This window comes from Canis lupus, chromosome 23, assembly GCF_003254725.2.
Source record: "Canis lupus dingo isolate Sandy chromosome 23, ASM325472v2, whole genome shotgun sequence".
Lineage (NCBI taxonomy): Eukaryota > Metazoa > Chordata > Mammalia > Carnivora > Canidae > Canis > Canis lupus.
In genome coordinates this window covers 49,421,450-49,445,464 of record NC_064265.1, presented here as the reverse complement: position 1 = coordinate 49,445,464, position 24,015 = coordinate 49,421,450, and the positions used below count along the sequence as shown (strand labels likewise).

Genomic DNA, 24,015 nt, shown 5'->3' with positions numbered 1-24,015 from the left:
TGGAGCCCGAAGTGGGACTTGATTCTGAAACCCCAGGATCATGCCGTGGGCTGAAGGCGGTGCTAAACCACTGAGCCACCCGGGCTGCCCATAAAAGATTTTTATTTTTAAGTAATTGCTACACCCATCATGGGGCTTGAACTTATAACCCTGAGATCAAGAGTCAGATGCTCTACCAACTGAGTCAGCTAGAAGCCCCAATGTGACTTGCTATTATCAGTGGTCGGTCAAGTTCTCAGGTTTTCCTAGGAGTTTTGGCTGTGTTGGTTTGACTTGGTTTTATCTCCGATACACTGACACTGTTCTCCCTCTAATTAGTGGTGTGAGATGGTCAATGTGGTTGCCAAGAATTCAAATCGGGCTTTTGTTACCCAAACGAACTCAGGGTGGGTGACTACTAATGAGTGTGAAACCAAATCTCAAATTTTTCTCTGTGCATCAAAGGCAGTATTTTAAGTTTTGTGTGTTTGTTTTCTTAAGCACAGTCTTTAAAATTATTTTTGGTTATTTGATGTGTCATACAAAATGAGAAAGAGCAACCTATAATTTCACTTTCCTTATAGTATCAGATCCTAAAACCATACTTAATTTTATGCAGCTCCTCCTTGATTTCTTTGGAGAAGAAAAAGCTCTTCATGCCGGGAAGAGTGAAAGTTGGTTATGGTGAAGTGACTTTTAGTGAGTGCTCTGTACGTACAATGTTAAGTTTAAGGGCATGTTATCTCTCCTGATAAAGGCAAAATACTTGGTCAAAAAAAGCTGAAGTCTCATGTTGTTGAAGTTTATTTTCTGTGTTTCTTTTATTTGTTTCTAACAGCTTGCTAAGATAGGTGCTCAAAGCCAGATGTTTCTAGTGCTCTAGTGGTTATATATGTACCTGTGCATTAGTTGGCGAGATAGATGCTATCTCTGGCTAACGTAATAAGAAAGTAGTTGAAAGAGTATTGAATAACTTGCAGAATCAAGCGGAAAATGTCAGCCTTAAGGCTAACTGTAACAACTCTGGCATCTTTGGGAGGCTGGGCAGGAGCATCTCTTAAGTCTTGGCCATCGTAATGGCCCAGTTCTGTTCCTTTTTTTTTTTTAGAAAACCTAGATTTATTCGTTAAACTATTACAAAGACAAAACAATTATCATTGAAGTACTGTGAGGACTTCATCCCAATTCCATTTGTTATGGAAACTGACCTAAGAGGTTAGAAATTAAAGGCTATAACCTAAGAGGTTATAACAAAACAGACTGGTGAAACATGGTGAAAGAAGTAAAAGCTAATCAGAAGCATCCATATTAGTGGTATTTCATGTGGCTAGGATATTTCCCAAGAGGCTCTCTATAGATGCCTAAATGAATTAACCTGGATCCCAAATTAGTAAAGAGACCCTAATCCCTGTGAAGAACAAGCAGTGGCCAGGATTTCTCTGAGATCTCTTTGTCTTTCTTTTTAAGGGGTAAGGGAATCCTTAGGCTCTAAAGGATATATCTTAGATTCAGCCTCCTTCCTTCCCATCCAGTCTACCTATGTCTTCAAGCACCTGCGCATTCTCACCACATAGGCCTGCCAGGTTACAGCAGATGCATATAGTGAAAGCAGGAACTATAGGCCTACTCAGAGGATACCTATACACAAAAGTTTTGGGTAGATGATAAACTACAAATACCCTCTTGGTTAAGTTAATTCACCTTTGTTAATAAAGGTCATAGTTTCTTCTGCTGGTGACAACTTTTTGTCTCAGTATATAGTCTGTCTCAAAAAAAGAACTGGTTCAGGTAAATTTTGGAGAAGGAAAAAGACTTTCATCAACACCCACTCCACAGTAGAAGAGGCACCAAGTTCTTTAGTCCTTTCCTAGTTATGAGCAGAATCCCACAGCAGCATAAATCATCTTCAGTGATCAACATCTGCATCCTCAAACTGTCTAGCAACTGTTGGTGTAGTGTCTACCTCCATCCCATCTTCATAATCTCTGATTGAATCTTCTGTCCGGACTCCAGCCATGTTATATTGGCTGCTCACAGACTGAGAAAGCATTCCTTCTAATCTCTCCAAGGTGGCCTGGCCTTCTGCTGTTAAATGGGATAATCCTTCTTCATAGGTATAAAATGTAGGGATGTCCCCCTGCCCTTGTTCATGTGCTTCCACATCATATTCTTCTCCATCGTAATCATCTGAATCTTCATCCTCAGGATCAGGATGCAAAGCCTGGCATTCACACATTGCAGTGAACATTGCCTCCAATGCTGATTTATCACTAGGCACAAATCTAAATTCAGCAATAGGTTCAACATCATCATTACTGTCTTCTTCTTCTTCAGCAACAGATTCTTTTGATTCTTCTCCAAATTTAGCATTCACCATAACATGCAAATGCTCTCGTGGATAGGCATTTAGGTCCCTGGACACCTCATGCAAGCTAATGGTGGGGTATTCCAGTGAGAATCCTAATCCAGAGCCATCTAACCAAGACAGGCGGCTCTCCGCGGTGCAGAGCGTGCCGGTGCCGAGGCCCTTGCCCTTCAGCACAGCCTCGGTCCATGCTGAGCCGGGCGGCGGGAAACTTTTGAGGAAGCTCATTGTAGCAGGGAGCGCGGAGACAGGCCGGGAGCGAGCTGCCGCGCGGCGACTCCAGCGCTCCGTTCTGTTCCCTTTTGATGCACAGCTTAGGATTTGTGTTCTTTGGAAGGGAGTTACATTTGTTCTTAGCTTAAGTTAGTCAGGTGCGCATTTCTTAGTTGGGGTGATTGATAGGCCACCAAAAACACATGAAATGGGAAAGGGGTATTTCCCCTTACTTACTTACTTACTCTTACTAAGAAGGGGAAACAGGCAACACTGACAGATGCCCACTTCTTCTTTTTTTTTTCTTAAAAGATTTTATTTATTTATTCATGAGAGACACAGAGAGAGAGGCAGAGACACAGGCAGAGGGAGAAGCAGGCTCCCTGCAGGAGCCTGATGCAGGACTCGATCCCAGGACCCTGGGATCACGACCTGGGCCGAAGGCAGCCGCTCAACCACTGAGCCACTCAGGCGTCCCCAGATGCCCACTTCTAACAAGGTTCCTCTCAAAGCAGAGAGAATTTAAATGATAGTTTCAACTTGAACAATGAGAGATTTGGACAGTGCCTGAATTCAATCACTAAGTTATTCTTCTAGGTGGAAAATCTTAGCAGTTTACTTCATTAATCAGCAAATGTTTTATATTGAATTGTGAATACGTGTTTATTTTTCTGATCACATTTTAAAAATGGTATTTATTTTCATATTTATTTATTTAAATGTTTTCATATCCTGTTTTCAAATGTACACAAAAATGCAATAATACGAACCCATCAGTAATCGTTATTCAATTTAAAAAATTATTAACATTTTGTCAATCTTGTTTTAGTTGATTGCATTTTAAGGGACTGACATGTTTTTAGAGCTGACTATATAGAAGCTCAAAAGATTTACCATGAAGTCTGAGAAATGCTTTATGGACATACATCCAAGCATCAAATGATTAGCCTCATACCAAAAAACATGTTGCCAGTTAGGACAGAAGATGGCCTTGTGTAGCATTAATGCGCTGTTTATCTGGAAGTACAATTTTATTTCAATCAGGAAGGCTTTTTACTAACCTAAGACTGGAAAATCAATTCCCCAGTAGCTCTTTCCAGATTACCTTTACCAACTTTGTCTTCTGGCCCTTGGAATCTTTGGGGAGTGAATCCGAGGTTTTATTTGATAGTAAATTTTCTGAACGCCAGTCTGCATGTGCACTACAAGCTGAAAATCCTCTCATCTCTTTTGCAGTTGAAAGATGCATGAGTGTGATGCAGTCTGGGACTCAGATGATCAAACTGAAACGTGGAACCAAAGGGCTAGTCCGGCTCTTTTACCTGGATGAGCATCGGACCCGCCTTCGATGGAGACCCTCGAGGAAGAGTGAGAAGGCAAAAAGTAAGACCAGCCTTTGAATTCTTTGCTTGACTTGATATAGTAACGCATGAGTTATATTTGCTGTGCTCTGTGGAAGCTTCAGGTCTACGAAACTTGGTATTTTTGTAAGTTTTGCCGTCTGTTGCTAAAGAATGTGGACAGACTGAATAAGTAAGGACCATTTTTGCGTTTTTAATTCTTTGGGAATTTCAATCCATAAAAGTTTTCTTGTCCATGAATGCTGTGAATGTTAATATTTCCCCTGTATTGGAGGCATCGTTTTTTTTTTGTTGTTGTTGTTGTTGTTGTTGGGATATGAGGTTTTATAACGTGAGACCTTTTATTTTATTTTATTTTTCAAGAAAAGGTGAAGGATATCATAAATCCAATGGACTTAAAAGTGTATGGCCATATTCTGAGCACGGTTAACTCATTAGTGAGTTGACTTTTGATAATATCAAGCAAAAGAGCCTTGATCTCAGCCCTACTTAAAGTCTCTGTCCCACACTTTGTACAGTCACCAAGTCGGTGTCAGGTCCCATGTAATGGCTCTCTCATCTCCTTCCTTCCTGTTTCAAAGGCACCGCCCTGGTCTACAGTCTCTTCACCTTTCTGGCCTGTTGAGATGTCTCCTAACCCATATCCATTTTGCTAGTTTCTTCTGCTTTTGTCAGTTAAGACGCTTTCCTCTTCAAGTAGCAGAAGACTTTGACTAACCTAGACTTCATGATAAATGGATATAACGTCTCACTCAACAGGAAACTCAGAGCTCGGCAGGTCCAGGCGTGGGACATTCTCTAGTTTGGTTTTCTTCAGTGCTCTTGGCTCTGTCCCTTGTGTGTTGGCCCTGTAGTCAAGGCAACAGCAACATGATGCTTCCTTTTTTAGGAGAGAGGAACCACTTTCCAGTATTTTCTCTCAAAGCAGACAGTCCCATGTCTCCTTGGTTAAAACTGAGTTATCGTCTCATACCTTAATCAGTCATAAGAAATAGGAATGGGCCAACCCCAATGGCTTAGACTCACCAAAACTTGCTCTAGGGTGGGCTTCGGCTCGTTTCTTTGTGAATCATGCAGGGAATGAGTTGATACCAGAAGAAAATTGTGACTTTGCTATTAAGGAGGAAGAGGAGGAAGAGGAGGAGGAGGAGGAGAAGGAGTAGGAGGAGGAGGAGGAGGAGGAAGAAAAGATGGTACATAGAGGCAGTCAGTAAACTTGCAACACTTCTGGTTCAATGCTTTAAAACAAGCAAGCAAACAAATAAAAAAGTACTATTTTAATCTAAAGTAATCGTCCCTGCTAGTGCTTCACTGATCCAAAGCTGCAGTACTGCTCCATTACCTAAATGGTGCTTATCTCTGACTCTTATACTAGGCTGTGATCTAGCCTCCACCTACCTTTCCAGCTTCATCTCCCAGCTCGCGCTCTCTCTCTCTCTCTCTCTCTGTCTCTCGAGCTTTCCAGTCTAGCATAAATGGTCTATTTACCATCCCTAGTGTGGACCTCGTGTTTCCGTATCTTATGCTTTCTCTCCTGGGATGCCACCCTATTCCTCTGTACCTCTCTAAGCCCTGCTTCACCTTTACCATCCTAGCATTCTTTCTGTAAATGCCGATCACATTTATCAGTGCTGCTCAGTTATCACCACATGTTTTTTTTTTTTTTCCTTCCAATTTTGAACTCTCATCTTCTGCATAACTCTAGAGTTGGTCCTAGGTACTTTTGTATGTTTTGCCTGTGCAAATGTGCAAACTATAAATTTGATTGTATTCATAGTCTCCTTTTCTACCAGTCTTTTCATCCCAATGTGTATATTGATCTTCCTACCATAAATTTCTTTTTTTATTTTTGCTTTATTTTTATTTTATTTTTAAAGATTTTATTTATTTGTTTGAGGGAGAGAGAGCGCAAGCTGGAGGGAGAGGCAGAGGGAGAAGCAGGCCCCCCACCCTGAATGGGAAGCCCGACGAAGGGCTCGATCCTAAGACCCTGGCATCATGATCCAAGCCGAAGGGACCTGCTTAACCAACTCAGCCACCCAGGTGCCCCCGTATCATAAATTTCAACATCTCCTGATGCAGGGCCTGGAAAGGCATTGTCCAGGCTGCCCAGGAAGATAAAGTGGTATGTGGAGAAGGTTCCTAGCAGGAAATAACAGGGCTTGTATTTCACAATTGAACATAATACTGCAATTCACAGACAGTGAATTTGTTTATGCTTATTTTTTTTAAAGATTTTTTTTATTTGAGAGAGAGAGAGAGAACGAGTGTGGGGAGCAGCAGAGGGAGAGAATCATCAAGCAGACTCCATGCGGAGTGCAGAGCCTGATGCAAGGCTCGACCTTATGACCCATGAGACCATGACCTGAGCTGAAACCCAGAGGCAGACGTTCAACTGACTGATCCACCCAGGCATCCCTGTTGATGCTTATTTTTTTTTTAAATTTTTATTTATTTATGATAGTCACAGAGAGAGAGAGAGAGGCGGAGACACAGGCAGATGGAGAAGCAGGCTCCACGCACCGGTAGCCCGACATGGGATTCGATCCCAGGTCTCCAGGATCGCGCCCTGGGCCAAAGGCAGGCGCTAAACCACTGCGCCACTCAGGGATCCCGATGCTTATTTTTAAAATTTATGATGGCTTTGTTCTTTCTTTTCCCCCTTAATCCACTATGCATACCTTCACCTGCCACGTAACTGTGTGCCTTACTTTCCTCCCAGTACTTATTGACTCCATTTACAAAGTGACCGAGGGCCGGCAGTCTGAGATATTCCACAGACAAGCTGAGGGGCACTTCGATCCCAGCTGCTGCTTCACCATCTACCATGGCAACCACATGGAGTCTCTGGATCTCATCACCTCCAACCCCGAGGAGGCCCGCACCTGGATCACAGGCCTCAAGTACCTGATGGCTGGCATCAGTGATGAGGACTCCCTTGCCAAGCGGCAGAGGACCCACGACCAATATCCTCCCCGGAGTGTTAACTTTGATCTCGGCGTGTGTGTGTGTGTGTGTGTGTGTGTGTGTGTGTGTATTAGACCGTGTTTTATTCTCTCCTACAAGTTTGAGGCGTAAAGCTGCTTTCCTCTCTTCCTCTTTACCCCCAGCACCTTTCTGCCCTCTGCTCCCTCTGACCCCAAGTAGATGAATGCGCACAACGTAGAGAGACAAGCTTGCATGGACGCAGGAGCAGGATTCTGGTGAGGAGCCTGAATTTAGCACCACGATCTGAGAGGCCTCTGCGTGCAGCCTAAGGTTTCCTAGGAGGGATGAGCTAGCTGGGAAAGAGTTTATTTGGATTAGAGAAAATCCTGCTTTATGATCAAATCAGTTTAGTTTTAACAAGTACTTTTTTTTTTTTTTAAGATTTTATTTATTTACTCACAAGAGACCCAGAGAGAGAGAGGCAGAGACACAGGCAGAGGGAGAAGCAGGCTCCCTGTGGGGAGGCTGACGTGGGACTCGATCCCGGGACCCCGGGGTCACACCCTGAACCGAAGGCAGATGCTCAACCCCTGGGCCACCCGGGTGTCCCAACAAGTACTTTTTGAGTTCTTATTACATATGAATATTAAGCTCCTTCCTCCTTCTTCTCTCTCTTTAATTTACAGTTTGGAAACTGATTGACACAGAAGGACAAGTTATTTTCTACTTCATACCATTTACCTTCTCTCAATTGTTTAAAACACTGGGGACACATCTGAGTCTCCTTGATTAAGCCCTTTCTTGAGGTCCTGTAATACTGACAAGATAAATAGTCAACATGCTTGGTCTGAAGGCCCTTCTACTGCTGGTATTGAGCTGGTCAGCTGCCATGGCCTTTCTGGCCTCAATTTCCTTATCTGTAAAGTGAGGGCAATGGAGCTGTTGACTGCTTTGGTTCCCTTTCTCAAATTTTGAATGGTCTTAAAATACATGTGTCCCTGTGTATGAAGAGAATAGTACCACTTCCTTGCTGTCATTGGAATGTGTGCCCTGATTTTTCTCCCCCCAGCGTAGTGATAAATTTGTGCTGCTCTAGTTATAATTCCTCACCCAGGGTATTGTTTGAGCAGAGCAGAAATATTCAGCCCATGAAAGGAATTTTGACAGTGTGAATGTCTGAGCTGATGAGCCGTGATGTTTTTCATCAATATTCACAGCATGCGGATAGATGCACCTGGGATTCATAAATGAACAAAACAAACATAGAAACTAACTTTCTGTGCTTTATTCCGTTAATTTAGTCCTTCACTCCTTAACATTTGGTTTACAAAAAAAGCCCCACAAAAATACCGAATAAAATCGCTTTCTGGTATAAGCCACAGAACTGTACCAACAGTGCCTGGAACTAAAAGAATATTCATTTTTCATGAGCAGGAGATGTGAGATGGGGCAGTTCAAGGGTTGGTCAGGCAGTGGCTCAGTGATGTCATCAGAGACCGGGGTTCGACGAGGCCCAGGTGGTTGGTGCAGTCCTCAGTGGGATGCCCCTTGGTCAGACGGACGTATGGCTGCTTCTGGTGACAGCTCCAAACAGCCCTGCTCAGAGGGATCATAGTTTCTTCTCACAAACCTTTAAAAAATTTTTTTTCAAAGATTTATTTATTTATTTATTTATTTACTTACTTATTTATTTATTTATGAGAAAGAGTGAGTGAGAGAGAGAGAGAGAGAGAGTGAGAGGGAGAAAGCCCAAGTGGGTGAGGGGCAGAAGGAGAAGCAGACTCCCCGCTGGACAGGCCAGATCCTGGGACTCCCGGGATCACGGCCCCGTAGGCAGATGCCTAACAGACTGAGCCATCCAGGTGCCCCTCACAAACCCTTTTCTTTAAGAGCAAAGTAAATCTTCCCAGGACACCCCTCCCCTCCTACCCCCAAAAGACTAAGTCTCATCATTGGCCAGAATTGCTGTTATAGGCCCGTTTCTAAGCCAGTCTTCAACAAGGTAAATAATGAGCATAATTGGAGCTCGGGACTCTTGCACTCGTAAAAACTGAAGACTCCAAAGAGTTTGTTGTTTATGTGGGTTTCAGCTGTTGATACTGTCATATTAGAAATTAAATCTGAAAATTAAAAATGATATTTGTCAATTCATTTACAATTATAATGAACTATTACATGTTGACATATATTTTTTTTAAGGTTTTATTTATTTATTCATGAGAGACACAGAGAGAGGCAGAGACACAGGCAGAAGGAGGAGCAGACTCCCTGCGGGGAACGCTATGTGGGACTCCATCCCAGGACTCCGGGATCACGCCCTGAGCTGAAGGCAGATGCCCAACCGCTGAGCCACCCAGGCATCCCACATGTTAACATATTTTTATGAGAACTATTTTTCAAGACAAATTAGTGAGGAACAGTAGAGTGGCTTTCCTCCTTTGCAAGTCTTTTTAACATCTACCTGAATAGAACCCAAGTATTTTCCTGTCTGCCTCTGCATTCAGTCCATATGTTATATTGTTTTAGTGGAAATGCATGAAGAAAACTTAGCCTCACCCAGGTAAATAGTTGGAAAAGGCGGGGACTTCATGGTTATGGGGACCCTTTGGATTATACTTTGGGGATGGCTGTCCTAAGGCCAATCAAGATTCACCTTCCGCTTCCATTGGAGCACCTGGTTCTTGAATACCTGAACACAACCGAGGTTCTCCAACAAGGAAGAAGAAAGGGACATGGCTGTAGGGGAAGACAGTAAATTCTAGAAGTTGCTATCCTCACCCAGTTAACTAGGACAAATTCACAGTGTTCACAGAGCCTTTAACCACGTATGTAACTGCCTCTCATAAGCCTTGAAGTAGACCAGTAAGAGCAACGGGCATATTGTCGTTTTTTTCTAAGTGGCAGCAAAATTTACCCCTTTATCAGATCTTTCCAGTTACATGAGAAATGCATGCTCATTGCGGTAAGCCAAAGAATACAGAGCTGCATGAGGGAAAGATCAATAGTCTTTATCCCTGTGTATGAATTTTTGCACCTTCTTCTTCAAGGTGACTGATGTGAACAATTTGATGCACCCCCTTATCCCTCCTGCCCCATTTTTAAATCCGGTTATCTGTTTTTCTGTTGAGTTTTAAGAGTTCTGTATATTAATCCCTTATCAGATACATGATTTGCAAATACTTTCTTCCATCCTGTTGGTCTTTTTACTTTATTGATATAGTGTCCTTGATGCACAAGATTTTTAAGTTTTCATCAAGTCCAATTTGTCTGTTTTTTCTCCTCTCACGGGTGCTTTGGTGTTAATACCCAAGAAATCCTTGCCATATCCCATGTTGTGAAGATTTTATTCTGTCTTCTGTTAAGAGTTTTATTGTTTCAGGTCTTCCATTTAGGTCCTTGATCCATTTTGAGTTGATTTTTTGGGGGAGTGTTAGCTAATGATCCAACTTCATTCTTTTGCATGTTCATATCCAAGTTTTTCAGGCCCGTTAGTGGAAAATACTGTCCTTTTTTCATATAAAGGTCTTGTCGGCCATGTCAAAAATCATTTGACCATAGATGTGAGGGTTTATTTCTGGGCTATTTTAATGATTCATATGTTTGTCTTCACGCTAATACAACACTGTTTTTGATTACTGTAGCTTCGAGATAAGTTTTTTTTTTTTTTTGAGATAAGTTTTGAGATCAAGAAGTGGGAGTCTTCCAATTTCGTTCCTTTTCAAGATGTTTTGGCTATGTAGAGTTTCTTGATATTCCATATGAATTTAGGATGGATTTTTCTATTTCTAAAGAAAGCGTCATTAGGACTTGGATAGAAATTGTATTGAATCTGTAGATTGCTTTGGATAGTACTGACATTTTAACTAAATTGTCTTCCAAACCATGAATGTGGGATGTGTTTTCATTTAGTTGTGTCTTTTTAAATTTCTTTCAACAACGTTTTGTAGTTTTCATTGTGCAAGTTTTTTGGCTTCCTTTATTCCTAAGTATTTTATTACTTTGATTCAATTGTAAATGGAATTGTTTTTGTAATTCCTTCTCAAATTGTTAATGTTCATATATAGAAATACAGCTAGTTTTTGTGTGTTGACTTTGTGTTCTACGACTTTGCTGAATTCATTTATTCTAACAGCTTTTTATGGAGTCTTTAAGGTTTTCTGTATATAAGATCATATCATCTGTATGTAGATAATTATATTTCTAAATTAAATGGCCCTTCCTTTCTTCCTTCCTCCCTCCCTCCCTTCCTTCCTTCCTTCCTCCCTTCTTTCTTTCCTTCCATCCTACTTTTCCTCATTCCCTCCTCCCTTCCTTCCTAGTTGCTCTAAAACTTAGTTGTGTTGAATAAAAGTGGTGAAAGCTGGCATCCTTGCTTTCCTTGTTCCTGATTATAGAGGAAAACCTTTCAGTCTTTCACTGTTGAATATGATATTTACTGTTCTTTTCATATGTGAGTTTTATTATGTTGAAGTAGTTTTCTTTTATTCCTATTGCTTTGTGTGTTTTTATCATGAAAAGTTGTTGAATTTTTTCAAATGCTTTTATGCATCAATTGAAATGATCATGTGGTTTTTTTCCTTCATTATGTTGATGTGGTATATTGCATTGATCTATTCTCATATGTTGAACCATCTGTATATTCCAGGAATAAATTCCACTTGGTCACGGTGTATAATTCTTTTAATATACTACTGAATTTTTGTTTGCGAGCATCTTGTTGAGGACTTTTATGCTGTTTATTGGTCTGTATTTTTTTTCTTGTGGTATCTTTGGATTTGGTATCAGAGTAATGCTGGCCACATAGAATGGGTTAGGGGATGTCCCTTCCTCTTCAATTTTTTGAGAAGGATTGGTGTTAGTTCTTTTAATGTTTGGTAGAATTCAGTGGAGCTATCAAGTTCAAGTATTAAATACCGAGTTTCCTTTGTTAAGAGATTTTTGGTTACTGATTTAAGCTCCTTACTGGTTACAGATCTGTTCACATTTTGTTTCCTTTGTTATTTAGTCTCTGTAGGTTTTGTGTTTCTAGGATTTGTCCATTTCATTTAGATTATGCAGTTTGTTAGCATGCAATTGTTTATAGTACTCTTCTATAATCCTTTTTTATTTCTGTAAAATTGGTAGTGATATCCTCACTTTTGTTTCGGATCTTAGTAATTTAAATCCTTTCACTTTTTTTTGTTAGTCCAGCTAGCTAAAGGTTTGTTAATATTGTTGATCTTTTCAAAGAACCTACTTTGGGTTTCATTGATTTTTCCCTGTTGTTTTTCTTTTTTCTATCTCTGTTTCATTGCTCTTTAATCTTTCTAATTTTCTTCCTTTTCTGCTAACTTTGGATTTAGTTTTTCTTTTTCTAGTTCCTTAAGTTGTAAAGTAGATGGCTATTTTGAGATCTTTCTTAAATTTTATTTTTAGTTGTTATTTAAAAAATTATTTTTAATGACAGTATGGTTGACATGCAATGTTACATTAGCTTCAGGTGTATTAGCTGGAAATTTCCCCATTAGCACTGCTCTCACTGTATAAATTTTAGTATGTTGTGTTTCATTTTCATTTGTCTTTAAGTGTTTTCTAATTCCTTTATGGTTTCTTTTTTGATTCATTGGTTGTTTAAAAGTGTGTTGTCTAATTTTTAAAATTTGTGAATTTTCTAGTTTTCCTGGTTATTGGCTGTTAACGTCATCATGTGGTGGGAAAAGAAGATACTTTGAATGAGATCTGTTTTAAAATTGGAGACTTAATTTATGGCCTAAAATATGATCTATCTGGAAAATGTTCCATGTGCACTTGAGAAGAATGTGTATGCTGTTGTCGTTGGTTAGAATGTTCTGTTCATGTCTGTTAGACCTAATTGGTTTATTGTGTTGTTTACATTCTCTATTTCCTTATCTTCTATCTGGTTGTTCTATCCATACTTTGAGTAAGGTATTGAATTCTCCAACTATTATGTAGAACTGAATACATTTCCCATCAGAGGTATAATTGTTATATCTTTGAACCTTTTATCAATATAATATGTCCTTATTTATCTTTTAAGAATTTTTTTTTTAATTTAAAGTTTATTTTATCTGATATTTGGAGAGCCACCTCTGTTCTCTTCTGCTTATTTGCATGGAATATCTTTTTCCATCATTTCACTCTCAACCTGTTTGGGGTTTTGGGATCTTAATTGAATCTCTTCTAGTTGGGTCATGTGTTTTTATCCATTCTGCCAATCTCTGTCTTTTGATTGGAGAGTTTAATCCGTTTATATTTAAAGTGCTTACTGATAAGAAGGGGTTTCTGTCATTGTGCTATTTGCTTTCTATATGCCTTATAGCTTTGATGTCTCTTGTTTCTTGCATTACGTTTTTTGTTTAGTTGATTTTTTTTTTGTAGAGGAATTTTAAATTCCTTTCTCATGTCCTTTTATGTATATTTTATAGCTGTTTTCTCTATGGCTACCCTGGGGATTACATTTAACATCCTACAGTTATAATATTCTAATTTGAATTTACACCAGCCTAGCTCAATAGCTTTTTGAACCTGATTTTGTTTGTCCATGTTCACTGGCAGTAGAAAGTTTTCATGTTTGAATTAACCAGGTTGACAGCTGAGGGATTTCATATTCTGAAAATATGCTATCTGGAAAGCAAGTAAACCCCAGAACTGCACAGGGAACAATTTTATAAGAAATATAGAAACAGTTGATGCTTGTGTCAGTAAGGAGAGAAAAGGAAAGAGGAAATTAATAAATAATAAAAAAGAAGCTGATGTCAAAAATAAGGAAAGTTATGTTGAATCAGGGAATGATTCTCCATACAGATTTTTCAGAATTTGATAGGGTTTTAGGTAATATTTTAATAACAGAAAAACATCCTTGATTGAGCATACACATTAATTACATTAGTTGAACAGCTTTGGGATGTTCATTATTATTACATTTCAAATAGGTCTGAAACTTTCCACTGTGAATTAATACTGAGCATAATGAATCTTAAGAGGCTGTATGAAAAGCAAATCCATCCAGTGTAAAATGTAATTCAAGTTATTTCTGCAATAGGGCTATGTTCCTTGGAGTTAGATGCAGTACTTCTATCTATTACAAGCAATATAATGTGTTTACAGACTCAGACTGGCATTGCACTGCCTGGCATTCAGCCCCCAATTCTGGCCTGTACCGTGTAACTTTGGTTAAGTCACTTAAACTCTTTCTCCTCAGAGTCTTTGTCACCTGGTGATGATATTAATCATAGTGTGTGCCTTATGTAGCTGTGTGAAGATCAAATGAGTTGATATACACAAAGTACTTAGAACACTGTTATTAAATACATATTAAGCACTTAAAATAATAGCTACTTTTTTTATTGCTAAAGAGAGGTAAGGACTGACAAATTTTTTGCTTTCCTACTCAGATAAAGTCTGGAATCTCAGTGGCCCCAGCCTGTAAGCCTCAGTGTTTTTTTTCCATCAGTCTGTTCTCCTCCATGATTTCCCACCTTATCTCTTGAACCTACAAGGGAAATTATTACCCCTAGAAGATTTTAGGCAGTCCCTTACGGATGTTGTGAACCAAAGGTTTACTACATCTTCCCTATAAATCATGAATCCTGCACACTGTGGCCTGTAAGGCATATCTGGCCCATCACCCTTTTTCTTTTTCTTTTTCTTTTTCTTTTTTCCATTACCCTTTTCCTATGTGCTCCTACACTAGGAATTGGTTTTCAATGGTTGAAAAAAATCAAAAGAAGAGGAATTTTGTGAAATTATGAAAATTACATGAAATTCAAATTTCAATGTCCATAATACAACTTTATTGAAATATAACCATGCCAATTAATTTGTGTGTTGCCCATAGCCACTTTTGTGTCATAGGAGTAGAATCGAATAGTTGGAACTGAGACCTAATGGCTTACAAACCCTAAAGTATTTACTATGAAGCCTTTTCCAGAAAAAGTTTGCCCACCTCTACAGAAAATACCATTCAATGCTTTACATTTTCCTATAGTTTTTGATAGAAATTTCTAGGCCATAACTTGTCATTCAGTTTTTACTCTCCCAGTTTTTTTGTTTTGTTTTGTTTTGTGTTTTACTCTCCCAGTTTTTCTTTACAGAATGATAGTTTCTCAAACTTGTCCTGTATAATGATGCAAGTCACTAATATAGAGCTTTCATGGGCATTCATATCTTAATTATGAAGAATAGCTTTAAGGTATCAGAATACTTTTACCTGTAATTGTATCGTATACCATGTGTACTATTACTGGAAGAGAATGCTTTTTCCTTTCATTGAATCTTAGAGTTGGAAGGGGCGTCAAGGTCATTTAGTTGTGTTCACTGACATTATAGATGAAGAAATGGAAGGCCCAAGAAGTGACATAAGTGACCCCTTGTCACAGGGCCAGGTCAACAAGGAATCAGCACTAGGTCTGCTTCTACTTCTGTTTATGCCGTACTAGTTCCATATCCCCTAAACCAATTGTCAAGGCCAGCTTGTGCGTTGACACGGAAGGTCTTGCAGACACAGGCCCACCCTTAGGGTTTATATCAGCAAAATACTCATACTTAGGGTTTGCTTGTCTTTGCCTCTTCTCTGGAGAAGTCTTTGAGAGGCTTTGGTAAAAAAGTATAAAATAAACGGATGAGAGTATTTTTTTTTTAAAGGTTTCTTTTTTTAAAAGATTTTATTTATTTATTCATGAGAGACACACAGAGAGGCAGAGACACTGGCAGAGGGAGAAGCAGGCTCCATGTAGGGAGCCCGACATGGGACCTGATCCTGGGTCTCCAGGATCACGCCCTGGGCCCAAGACAGGAGCTCAACCGCTGAGCCACCCAGGGATCCCACGGATGAGAGTATTATCACTATTGAACTCATTTCATCACTTCTTTGAACTCTGGCAAAGTACATTGTTGGGTACAGAGCAGTGTCCACAGTCAAAAGAAATAGACAGGGATGGGCACTGTGTGCCCAGAAAACAGAAAAAAATGAGAATCAGATACTAGTAATTGGCTCAAATGTTTCACTCTTTTGATTCTTCAATTATTTTTACCCTCATCCTGGGTCACTTAACTTCCAGGTATCATGTATAATGAGCTCCTACCTGAGGAGAAATTGAATTAGAAAGAATGAGGCTGGTCATTTTCAAATATTATAAAGGGAACAAAATGTGAAACAAGGTATTTACTGTATGAAAATGACCTATCTATATAAAATTAGAAGAAATAAGACTTTCTGGTTGTTTTTACTTCCTGAGGTATAGTCTCCTACAATCATAATTTGAATCACCTAAGAAATGTGTAGCTGTGCTACCCCTGGGAAGACTGTTAATATTTTGACTTTGGACATTAGTCTGACATCATCTTCTTGATAAGGAAATATTAACCCTTTACCCTTTTCTGTCACCTACTCCCATCCTCCTATTTGTTGGTTTTAAACCTATGCCTTTCCCTTTTTTGATTTTCTGGTTTCTTCCACCACCATTGTTTCTTGATTCTTCATCTGCCTTCAAATTTTGAAGCTCAGTTTGGTTTTCTAAACATACACATGATTCTTGCCTTCTGTGATTTACCCCCAACAACTATGAATCATCCATTCTTAAAAAAATTTCAGTTCACCCACTGGTTACCATTTATTCTGCTTCCTTACTATGCAGAGCAACCCAAGAGTCATTCCCCCTGAGGATTTTTTAAAACCTCAGTTCACATGATGTAAATCTTTTGTATCTAAACTCAGCTTCCTACCCTCAGCCACCTAATATCATACAGGCTTGCCCTGGAGTTAGAAGTTTGGTGCTAATAGGTAAGAACCTCAAGACTAGTAATAGGAAGATGAACATAGTCTAGAGAGAGAGGCCTTCTGTATACGAGTCGAGTCCTAGACCAGGTTGGCAAAAATCTGGATCTCTTACTAATTTATCCTAAACAGATTTCCCCTTCTCCTCTGGCTATATATTCTCATGGACAATAAGGAGATTGAACTAGACAGTCTAAGTTTCTAAAGGTAGGAGTGGGCCAAGCAAAGGGAACTGAAAAAATTGTCTAGTGTGGGGTGTTGTGGAGGTAAAAATATACTAAATGGAAGGTCATGGAGAAAGAAAATAAGGCGTAAATATTTGGAGTTTCATCACATCATATTCCTTAATGGACTGGATAAGAACGTGTGGGTTAAAGAAGCTCTCAGGAGAACACGGTTTGACTCATTTCAAAGTGAAGGGAATGACGTACAAGTGCTCGTTCCCCTGGCGGTGGTTGTCACTACTGGCAGCTCACGAGCCTGTGGTTGCAGGCAGGGCCTCCTCAAAAAATTTCTTCTCAAGTCCCATGTTCGTGGTAAACCTCTTTGTGAGTATTCTGTGAGAGAGCTGTTTTTATTTTGATGAAAAAAGTGTTTTTCTTGACCTTTCTTCATGTGGGTGAAGCAGACCTTTGAGGAGGCTGATAAGAACGGTGATGGCTTATTGAATATTGAAGAGATACACCAACTGATGCACAAGTTAAATGTCAATCTGCCCCGAAGAAAAGTCAGACAAATGTTTCAGGTACGTTTTCACAGTTGAGTTGGACTTTATGTAAAATACACATTGGAAAAAAACAACAACAACACATTGGAGGTTATTGTTGTACTTGGGGGTGTTTCAAAGGCTATTTTGTTTCATTGAAAGTTGATCTTACCTGTTCTGTATTGTTTTGTTTTCCTTTGATGAAAAGAGGCATTTTGTTTCTTGAAGGGGGAAAAAAAACAATTTCATAAACTTAACATATATCCATAATTTCACTTCCTAAACTTTTTTTTTTTTAATTGTTGCTGTTTTCAGAGGGTAATTATAAGCGCGTTACCTGGCATTTAGGTAATGGAGTGAACTCGATCAAGGCCCCTTCGAGGGAGTGATCACATCTCATGTGCCTACCTCACAGAGCTCTTGTGAGGATTAGAATAAAGACGAGGTGACATGAGAAAACAGTACTTACTGGTCTTCAAGAGGCTCTGTTTCATTTCAGAGGAGTTTAAGATTTAGAATCCATGATGCTTACACGTGCTGCTGTATTACTCACTCCTATGATTTAGGGAGCTGTCCAGAAGTTCTCCAACTGCCTGTTGGTATTAGATGAGATGCTCTTTCCCTGTTGGTCAGCCCTTGAGGAAAATCCTTGGGCCCGAAGTTCCCCTGTGGCACCCAGCTGGGGTTGTATCTAGTAGTCCTCCTTCCAAGGGGCAGAAGTGAGCTCCGTTAAGTGACTGCCAAGACAATGTTAGATTATGAGTAATTGCTAATATATTAATTTAGGAAGTGCTCTTATTTGGACATAAGTCATATGCACAATCCATGTTTTGCAATAATTTTCTATTCTAAGTGATCGGCTGGTATTTCGTACATGTAAAAATAAGCAGAGGGTGTGATATTTTATGACAGTTAATGTTTTGTGCCTCTTTTGTTTTCTAACCATTTGTTCTTAGAGGTGGTAAGGGCAGAAACGACATGAAGGATGAGTTGCCATAATGGCTTTCAAGGTGGAGGCTGGTTCCGTTCTGTGACCTCTTACGGTGGCCCTGTCCTTGGGAAGCTCTTAGATGGACATGGTTTGCAATGAGAGGAGCTTGGTCACATTGCACTGGAGAGCAGCATAAGAGAAAGGAGAGAAGAGGAAGGCATATGCTGGAGAAGGAACCCAGAGATGGAGTGAGGGACTTTGGGGGGGAAATGTGTTGTCACAAGTAGAGCAAACTGTCTTTCAACTATATGGAAGGCTTTGCCACATTCCTGGCACTCCCTGTGACATCTCACCTTTACCCTCTTGTGAGCCCCACACTCCCAGCTGTTCCTTTCCATAGAAAATGCTCATTGCGCATTTAAAGCTGCTGATTAAGTCAGAGAGGCCAAGCTTAAAGAGGAAGGCAAAGTCTCTGCCTACAAAAATAATGATGTGGGGGTACTTTTTGGAAGTTCGATATGTCTGGATTTTTCCCCCTTCAGACACCTTTTATTTCTAATGCACTAAGCATTTTGCCAACCAGGAGATGTTTGTGTCAAATGTCTTATGCGTTCAAAGTAAATCCTTCAGACAAGTTTTAAGAAAACATGAGGGGTCTCTTTTTGTGGCCCTAGGTTTAAAGACTTATCAAGCCAGAAGTGACTGGATAAGCAGTAGGACCTGCTGAAGAACATTTCCACTCTAGGCCTGGTACCCAGCAGGGTTGTGTAAATGCTCTTGACAGGAGTGATAGGGCCAAAGGTCTTATTAGTATTATTTCAGGAACATCCTTCTTCTGGCTGATTTGCTGGTGCAGACATTGAAGCCTGCCTAGAATTTTCTTTGTTTTTTTTTTCTGTTGCAGAGCAAGATTCAACTAAAGTTTGTTAATCTTTTAAGTCTGGTTAGCTACTTTTGAAGACTTTAGATGCTATTGTTTAAATGTCAGAGTTCGGGATCCCTGGGTGGCGCAGCGGTTTGGCGCCTGCCTTTGGCCCAGGGCGCGATCCTGGAGACCCGGGATCGAATCCCACATCAGGCTCCTGGTGCATGGAGCCTGCTTCTCCCTCTGCCTATGTCTCTGCCTCTCTCTCTCTGTCTCTCTGTGACTATCATAAATAAATAAAAAATTAAAAAAAAAAATTTAAATGTCAGAGTTCTCTGCTCATAGCTATTCAGGCATTTATAAAGAAATCTTGAAAAATGCTTCTTCTCTGTATCCAGGGTTAGATATTTTGAAACAAAGTTATGGCAGAAATTTGAAGGTTAGACCCAGCTTAAGATGCAGTGAGTGACTCCACAAACAAGCATCTCACACACCAAAAATGTGGATATTCTATAGACCATTCTCCTTCTACCTTTAAGAGGACAGAAGGCTCCACAACCAAATTATGTATGATTGAAATATTGGTTAAAGCGTGTGCTCATAATTATTTGAAGGTTAGCAGAGTTTTTAAATATACATTTTTTTATGAGCACGTTGACTTTCAAAGCTATGCTTAAAACCCCATAACAGCTGAATATATGTCACAAAACCCACGCATTTCAAGAAGCCATTCATTCCCAGTCAGTTTTGGTTCAGTTACAACTGTGTTCACTTAAAATGAAGATCGTGGAAATGGATTGGTTGCTCGTTACATATCCCCAGCAGTTTTAGGGTTTTCTGAAAAATTCAACCAGTCAGAAGGAAAATCCATGTTGAAAGATTCTTGCTCAATAATTGCTAGAAACAAATGATTTCAACGAGAAATCAGTCCAAATGGATTTTTCATACTTCTATGGAGGGAAAACAAGGAGGTACCAATGATCCTGATGGCTTTAAGAGTAATAAGCTACCTATACTGAAGAGAGATTGTTATATTTAAAAATTATATTTGATTGAATTACAGTTCAGAAACTGGTTAGAGACTGGTATTTTCATACTGTGTTAAATATCTTTTTTTTTCCCTTTTGTTCATGATTCATCTTGTCCAACATTTCTTTTTCAGTAGTTTCTTCAAAAGATCAGCTTTCGGTTTAATTGCTCACCCTTTGATGGTATATCTGTTTGTTTTCTATTTCACTGCTTTTTGCTTCTGTTTATAATTTATTTCTGTATATTTTCTTTAGCTTAATTTTTTCTAGCTTTTGAGTTGAATTTTTATCTTACCCGTTTTCAGTCTACCTTGCTTTCTAATAAATTGCAATTTCCGTTTCCTTCTAATTACTGCTTTAACTAAATGACACAAATTTTAATATGGATGTCACTTCTGTTTCATTTCCTATTTAGAAATGTATTATGGTGTTTTCAGACTTTTTTTTTTTAAAGCTTTCTTTGTTGGTTTATAAATTTACTGTGGTTGATCAGAGAAATTGGTTTTTATAAGGTTGATTCTTTATAACACGAAACTTGTTTTGTGGCCTAATAATAGTTAATTTAAATCAACTCACGTGTGCTTAAAAAGAATGTGTGTACCATTTGTGAACTGTGTTCTAGCCTTTTTATAGTAAATATGATTTTCTCAGTACTGAATTTCCTTTTTCAAACTCTCATACTGCCTTGGTTTTTCTATGCCTCTTTCAGGAAGCAGATACAGATGAGAATCAGGGAACTTTGACATTTGAAGAATTTTGTGTTTTTTACAAAATGATGTCATTGAGACGGGACCTTTATTTGTTGCTCTTGAACTACAGTGACAAGAAAGATCACCTAACTCTGGAAGAACTGGCTCAGTTTTTGAAGGTGGAGCAAAAGGTATCATTAGATTGTGGAATTAAAGTTTTATTTAAAAATGCTTTCGAATATACAGGCTTCTGTTGGGTATAGGCCTATTTTTAGGACAGAGGAGTAAATATCACAATTCCACAAAAAAAATCTTATTTATGAATTATTTACAATGTGTTTCTAGCAGCTTTTATGAGGGAGTGATAAATTGAACACTTAACATAATTAACTTAAATATGTTGAATATGGGTCTGCACATTTTTCCACAAAGTAATGGATGTTAACTTATGTGTTTCATTTTAGATAGGAGGTTATGTTTTCTTTACACTAATAATATAGGTAGCTATTAACTATGACATAATTCTTAACTAGCAATAGAGTAAATTCATTGATAATTCTGATGGGAAATTGACATTTGATCATATCAGGAGACTAATTAAGTCCTGATTAGCAAAGAGAACCCCTAAATATATTTAAAATAAGACCTTTTAATTTTCGTACTGTATGGTTTGAATTGTGGTCAACAAGGCTAGTCTTCTCATACTTGCTTTTTTATAATATTGCCTTAAACTCTGTTTCTTGCTAACAGAATAAGTGAAAATTTTTTAGCTTTATTTATATTTGACTAAAATTTTATGTGCGTAAGGTGTACAATATGTGGTTTTGAAACAATGTATACATTGTAAAATGATTACTCAAGCTAATTAACATACCTATCACCTCACATAGTTATGATTTTTTGTTTGTGTGTCATGAGAACACTTGAGATCAACTCTCTTAGCAAATTTCAAGCATATAACACAATATTATTGACTATGGTCACCGTGCTGTACAGTAGATCTCCAGAACATATTCATCCCGCATAATTAAACCTTTGCATTCTTTGACCAACATCCCCCCTGCCTCCACCCTCCCCCCAGTCCATGGCAACCAACACTCTACTCTGCTTTTATGATTTTTGACTTTTTTAGGTTCCATTTATCAGCAAGATCGTGCAGGATTTGTCTTTGTCACTTCACGTAGCATAATTTCCTCTAGGTTTTAAAGATGTCACAAATGGCAGGAACGATTTAATCAATCATGCCTGTGTAATGGGACCTCTACCAAAGCCCCTACACCATGAGGTTCGGAGAGCTTCTGGGTTGGGGAAGCTAAATGGACATACTGGGAAGGGGAAGGTGTGTGCCCTGAGAGGGATGGAAGCTCTGAATACCTTCCCACATACTTGCCCTGTACATTTCTTCATTTGGCTGTTCATGAGTTGTCTACTTTGTAGTAAACTAGTCCTAGTAAATAAAGCAATTTTCTGAGTTCTGTGAGTCATTCTAGTGAATCATGGGGACCTACAGAGGCTTTCTCCTTGACTAAACTCTAGGCAGGCTCTTCTGAGTCCTTTTTTTGTGACTAGATCTTGATGTTGGGTTTTGTCCTCAAGAGTCCAGCTGTAGCTAGAATCCTGCTAAGTCCCTTTAACCGAAACCTGCATCTCTGATACTTGATCACCTTAATATCTGAGAACATTCCTTATTTTTCACCATCTCCCAGGTGATATCTGGTCACTCTTTTTTTCCTTCAGCAAGAACTCCGTTAGGTAGGTTTAGCCTCCCTGATGTTTCCTCCACTGGCCCCAACCCTGCTCCTTGCGCATAAATCCCCCTTGTCCACCCTGTATTTGGAACTGAACCAGTACTATATACTGATGAGTCCCCTTTCCCCCTACTATTACTGATTAAATAGTTACTGATTAAAATCTGTTTTTATTGCTTTAAATGTTCTCTAGGTCTAATTTTTCTTTTTCTCTTTTCCTTTTTTAAAGATTTGTTTATTCATTTGAGAGAGAGAATAGGCCTCTGTGTGCATATGCAAGTAAGGGATGGGACAGAGGGAGAGAATCTTTAAGCAGACTCCCTGCTGAGTGTGGAGCCTGATGCAAGGCTGGATCTCAGGACCCGTGAGATCTCGGGACCCATGACCTGAGCCAAAACCAAGAGGCAGACACTGAACTGACTGAGCCACCCAGGTGCTCCATTGTCTGTTTTTTCTTTGACAGACCCCTAAATTTGTAGTAGGCCAAGCAGAAACGGGGGTAGCCTGAACAGTGCATTTGCAACTAGAATCTGATGTGGAACGGTCCATAGGACTGAAAACTTAAGCTGAGGGGTCTAATCCTAACTCCAGGTAGTTAGTGTCAGAACTAAATTGCATTGCTGGACACCCAGTTAGTGTTGGAGAATCGAAAACCTGGTTGGTGTCAGGAAAAGATACACTAGATTTGGTCATGATTTACTTTCCCCATTCCACAGTCACATATATTTAAGGAATAACAGATTCAGATTTGATAGGTTTTGGTGTCTTTTTTTTTTTTTTTAAGATTTTATTTATTTATTCATGAGAGACACAGAGAGAGAGAGAGAGAGAGGCAGAGACACAGGCAGAGGGTGAAGCAGGCTCCATGCAGGGAGCCTGATGTGGGACTCGATCCCGGGTCTCCAGGATCACACCCTGGGCTGCAGGCGGCGCTAAACCGCTGAGCCACCGGGGCTGCCCATTGGTGTCTCTTTCTTAAGGAGTGTGAGCAAAATGTTTCTATCAAAATCAGTTGTTTTGATTAGTTTGCTAATTTGTTAAAGGCAGAAATTCTCCATTAACAAAGTTCCTATAACACAAGTAGAACATGGGGACGGAGTACTAGAAGAATTTTTTTTCCCCTTGCAGAAAATATGCCCGACTACATACATCTCTACTCCTCCGTTCTCTGTTTTTGTAACTACTTTTCCACTCTCACCTGGAGAACTCCTCCAACACAGTAGAAAAAACATTAGACCAGGGGCCCAGAAGACCTACAACCCACAGCCTACAGGCTTTATTGGTTGGAGAATCTTGGGCAGGTCATTTATTACTGTTTCCGAGCCTTTGTTTCCTACTTTATAAAAGGAAGCTGATATCTGCTTTTACAATCTCACAGTGTCAAATTGAACATTGATTGTAATGATGAATGTGAAGGCTCTTTGACA

At 39.3% G+C, this 24,015-nt stretch overlaps 2 protein-coding genes and 1 long non-coding RNA gene across 11 annotated transcripts in view; 1 reads left to right on the top strand and 2 right to left on the bottom strand.

The window, feature by feature from the left end:
* Positions 1–24,015, top strand: part of PLCH1 (phospholipase C eta 1) — a 203,727-nt gene that overhangs the window by 117,192 nt on the left and 62,520 nt on the right. For all 6 annotated transcript variants that reach the window (XM_049099691.1, XM_049099696.1, XM_049099695.1 and 3 more), the window contains 4 exons: positions 3,794–3,940; positions 6,641–6,884; positions 17,237–17,366; positions 20,861–21,031. In XM_049099691.1, the coding sequence (XP_048955648.1) occupies positions 3,794–3,940; positions 6,641–6,884; positions 17,237–17,366; positions 20,861–21,031 (692 nt within the window). The remainder of the gene's footprint in view (positions 1–3,793; positions 3,941–6,640; positions 6,885–17,236; positions 17,367–20,860; positions 21,032–24,015) is intronic.
* Positions 1,080–2,588, bottom strand: LOC112652502 (methylosome subunit pICln-like). Its single transcript, XM_035705020.2, has one exon. It carries the CDS (start codon positions 2,570–2,572, stop codon positions 1,886–1,888), a length of 687 nt encoding a protein of 228 aa, XP_035560913.1. The 5' UTR covers positions 2,573–2,588; the 3' UTR covers positions 1,080–1,885.
* LOC125753399 (uncharacterized) overlaps positions 8,130–24,015 on the bottom strand; it is a 28,664-nt gene continuing 12,778 nt past the window's right edge. Inside the window, exons 2-4 of one of the 4 annotated variants that reach the window (XR_007405123.1) lie at positions 17,797–18,064; positions 17,500–17,548; positions 8,130–8,476 (exon numbers count right to left, since the gene is read on the bottom strand). This is a non-coding gene — a long non-coding RNA (uncharacterized LOC125753399). Of the gene's footprint in view, positions 8,477–17,197; positions 17,391–17,499; positions 17,549–17,796; positions 18,065–24,015 lie in introns of those variants that run through there. The other 3 variants (XR_007405121.1, XR_007405120.1, XR_007405122.1) reach the window with 3 other exon arrangements.

Coding starts and splice junctions, on each gene's coding strand:
- LOC112652502 (XM_035705020.2), bottom strand. CDS start 2,572: ATGAGCTTCCTCAAAAGTTTCCCGCCGCCCGGCTCAGCATGGACCGAG.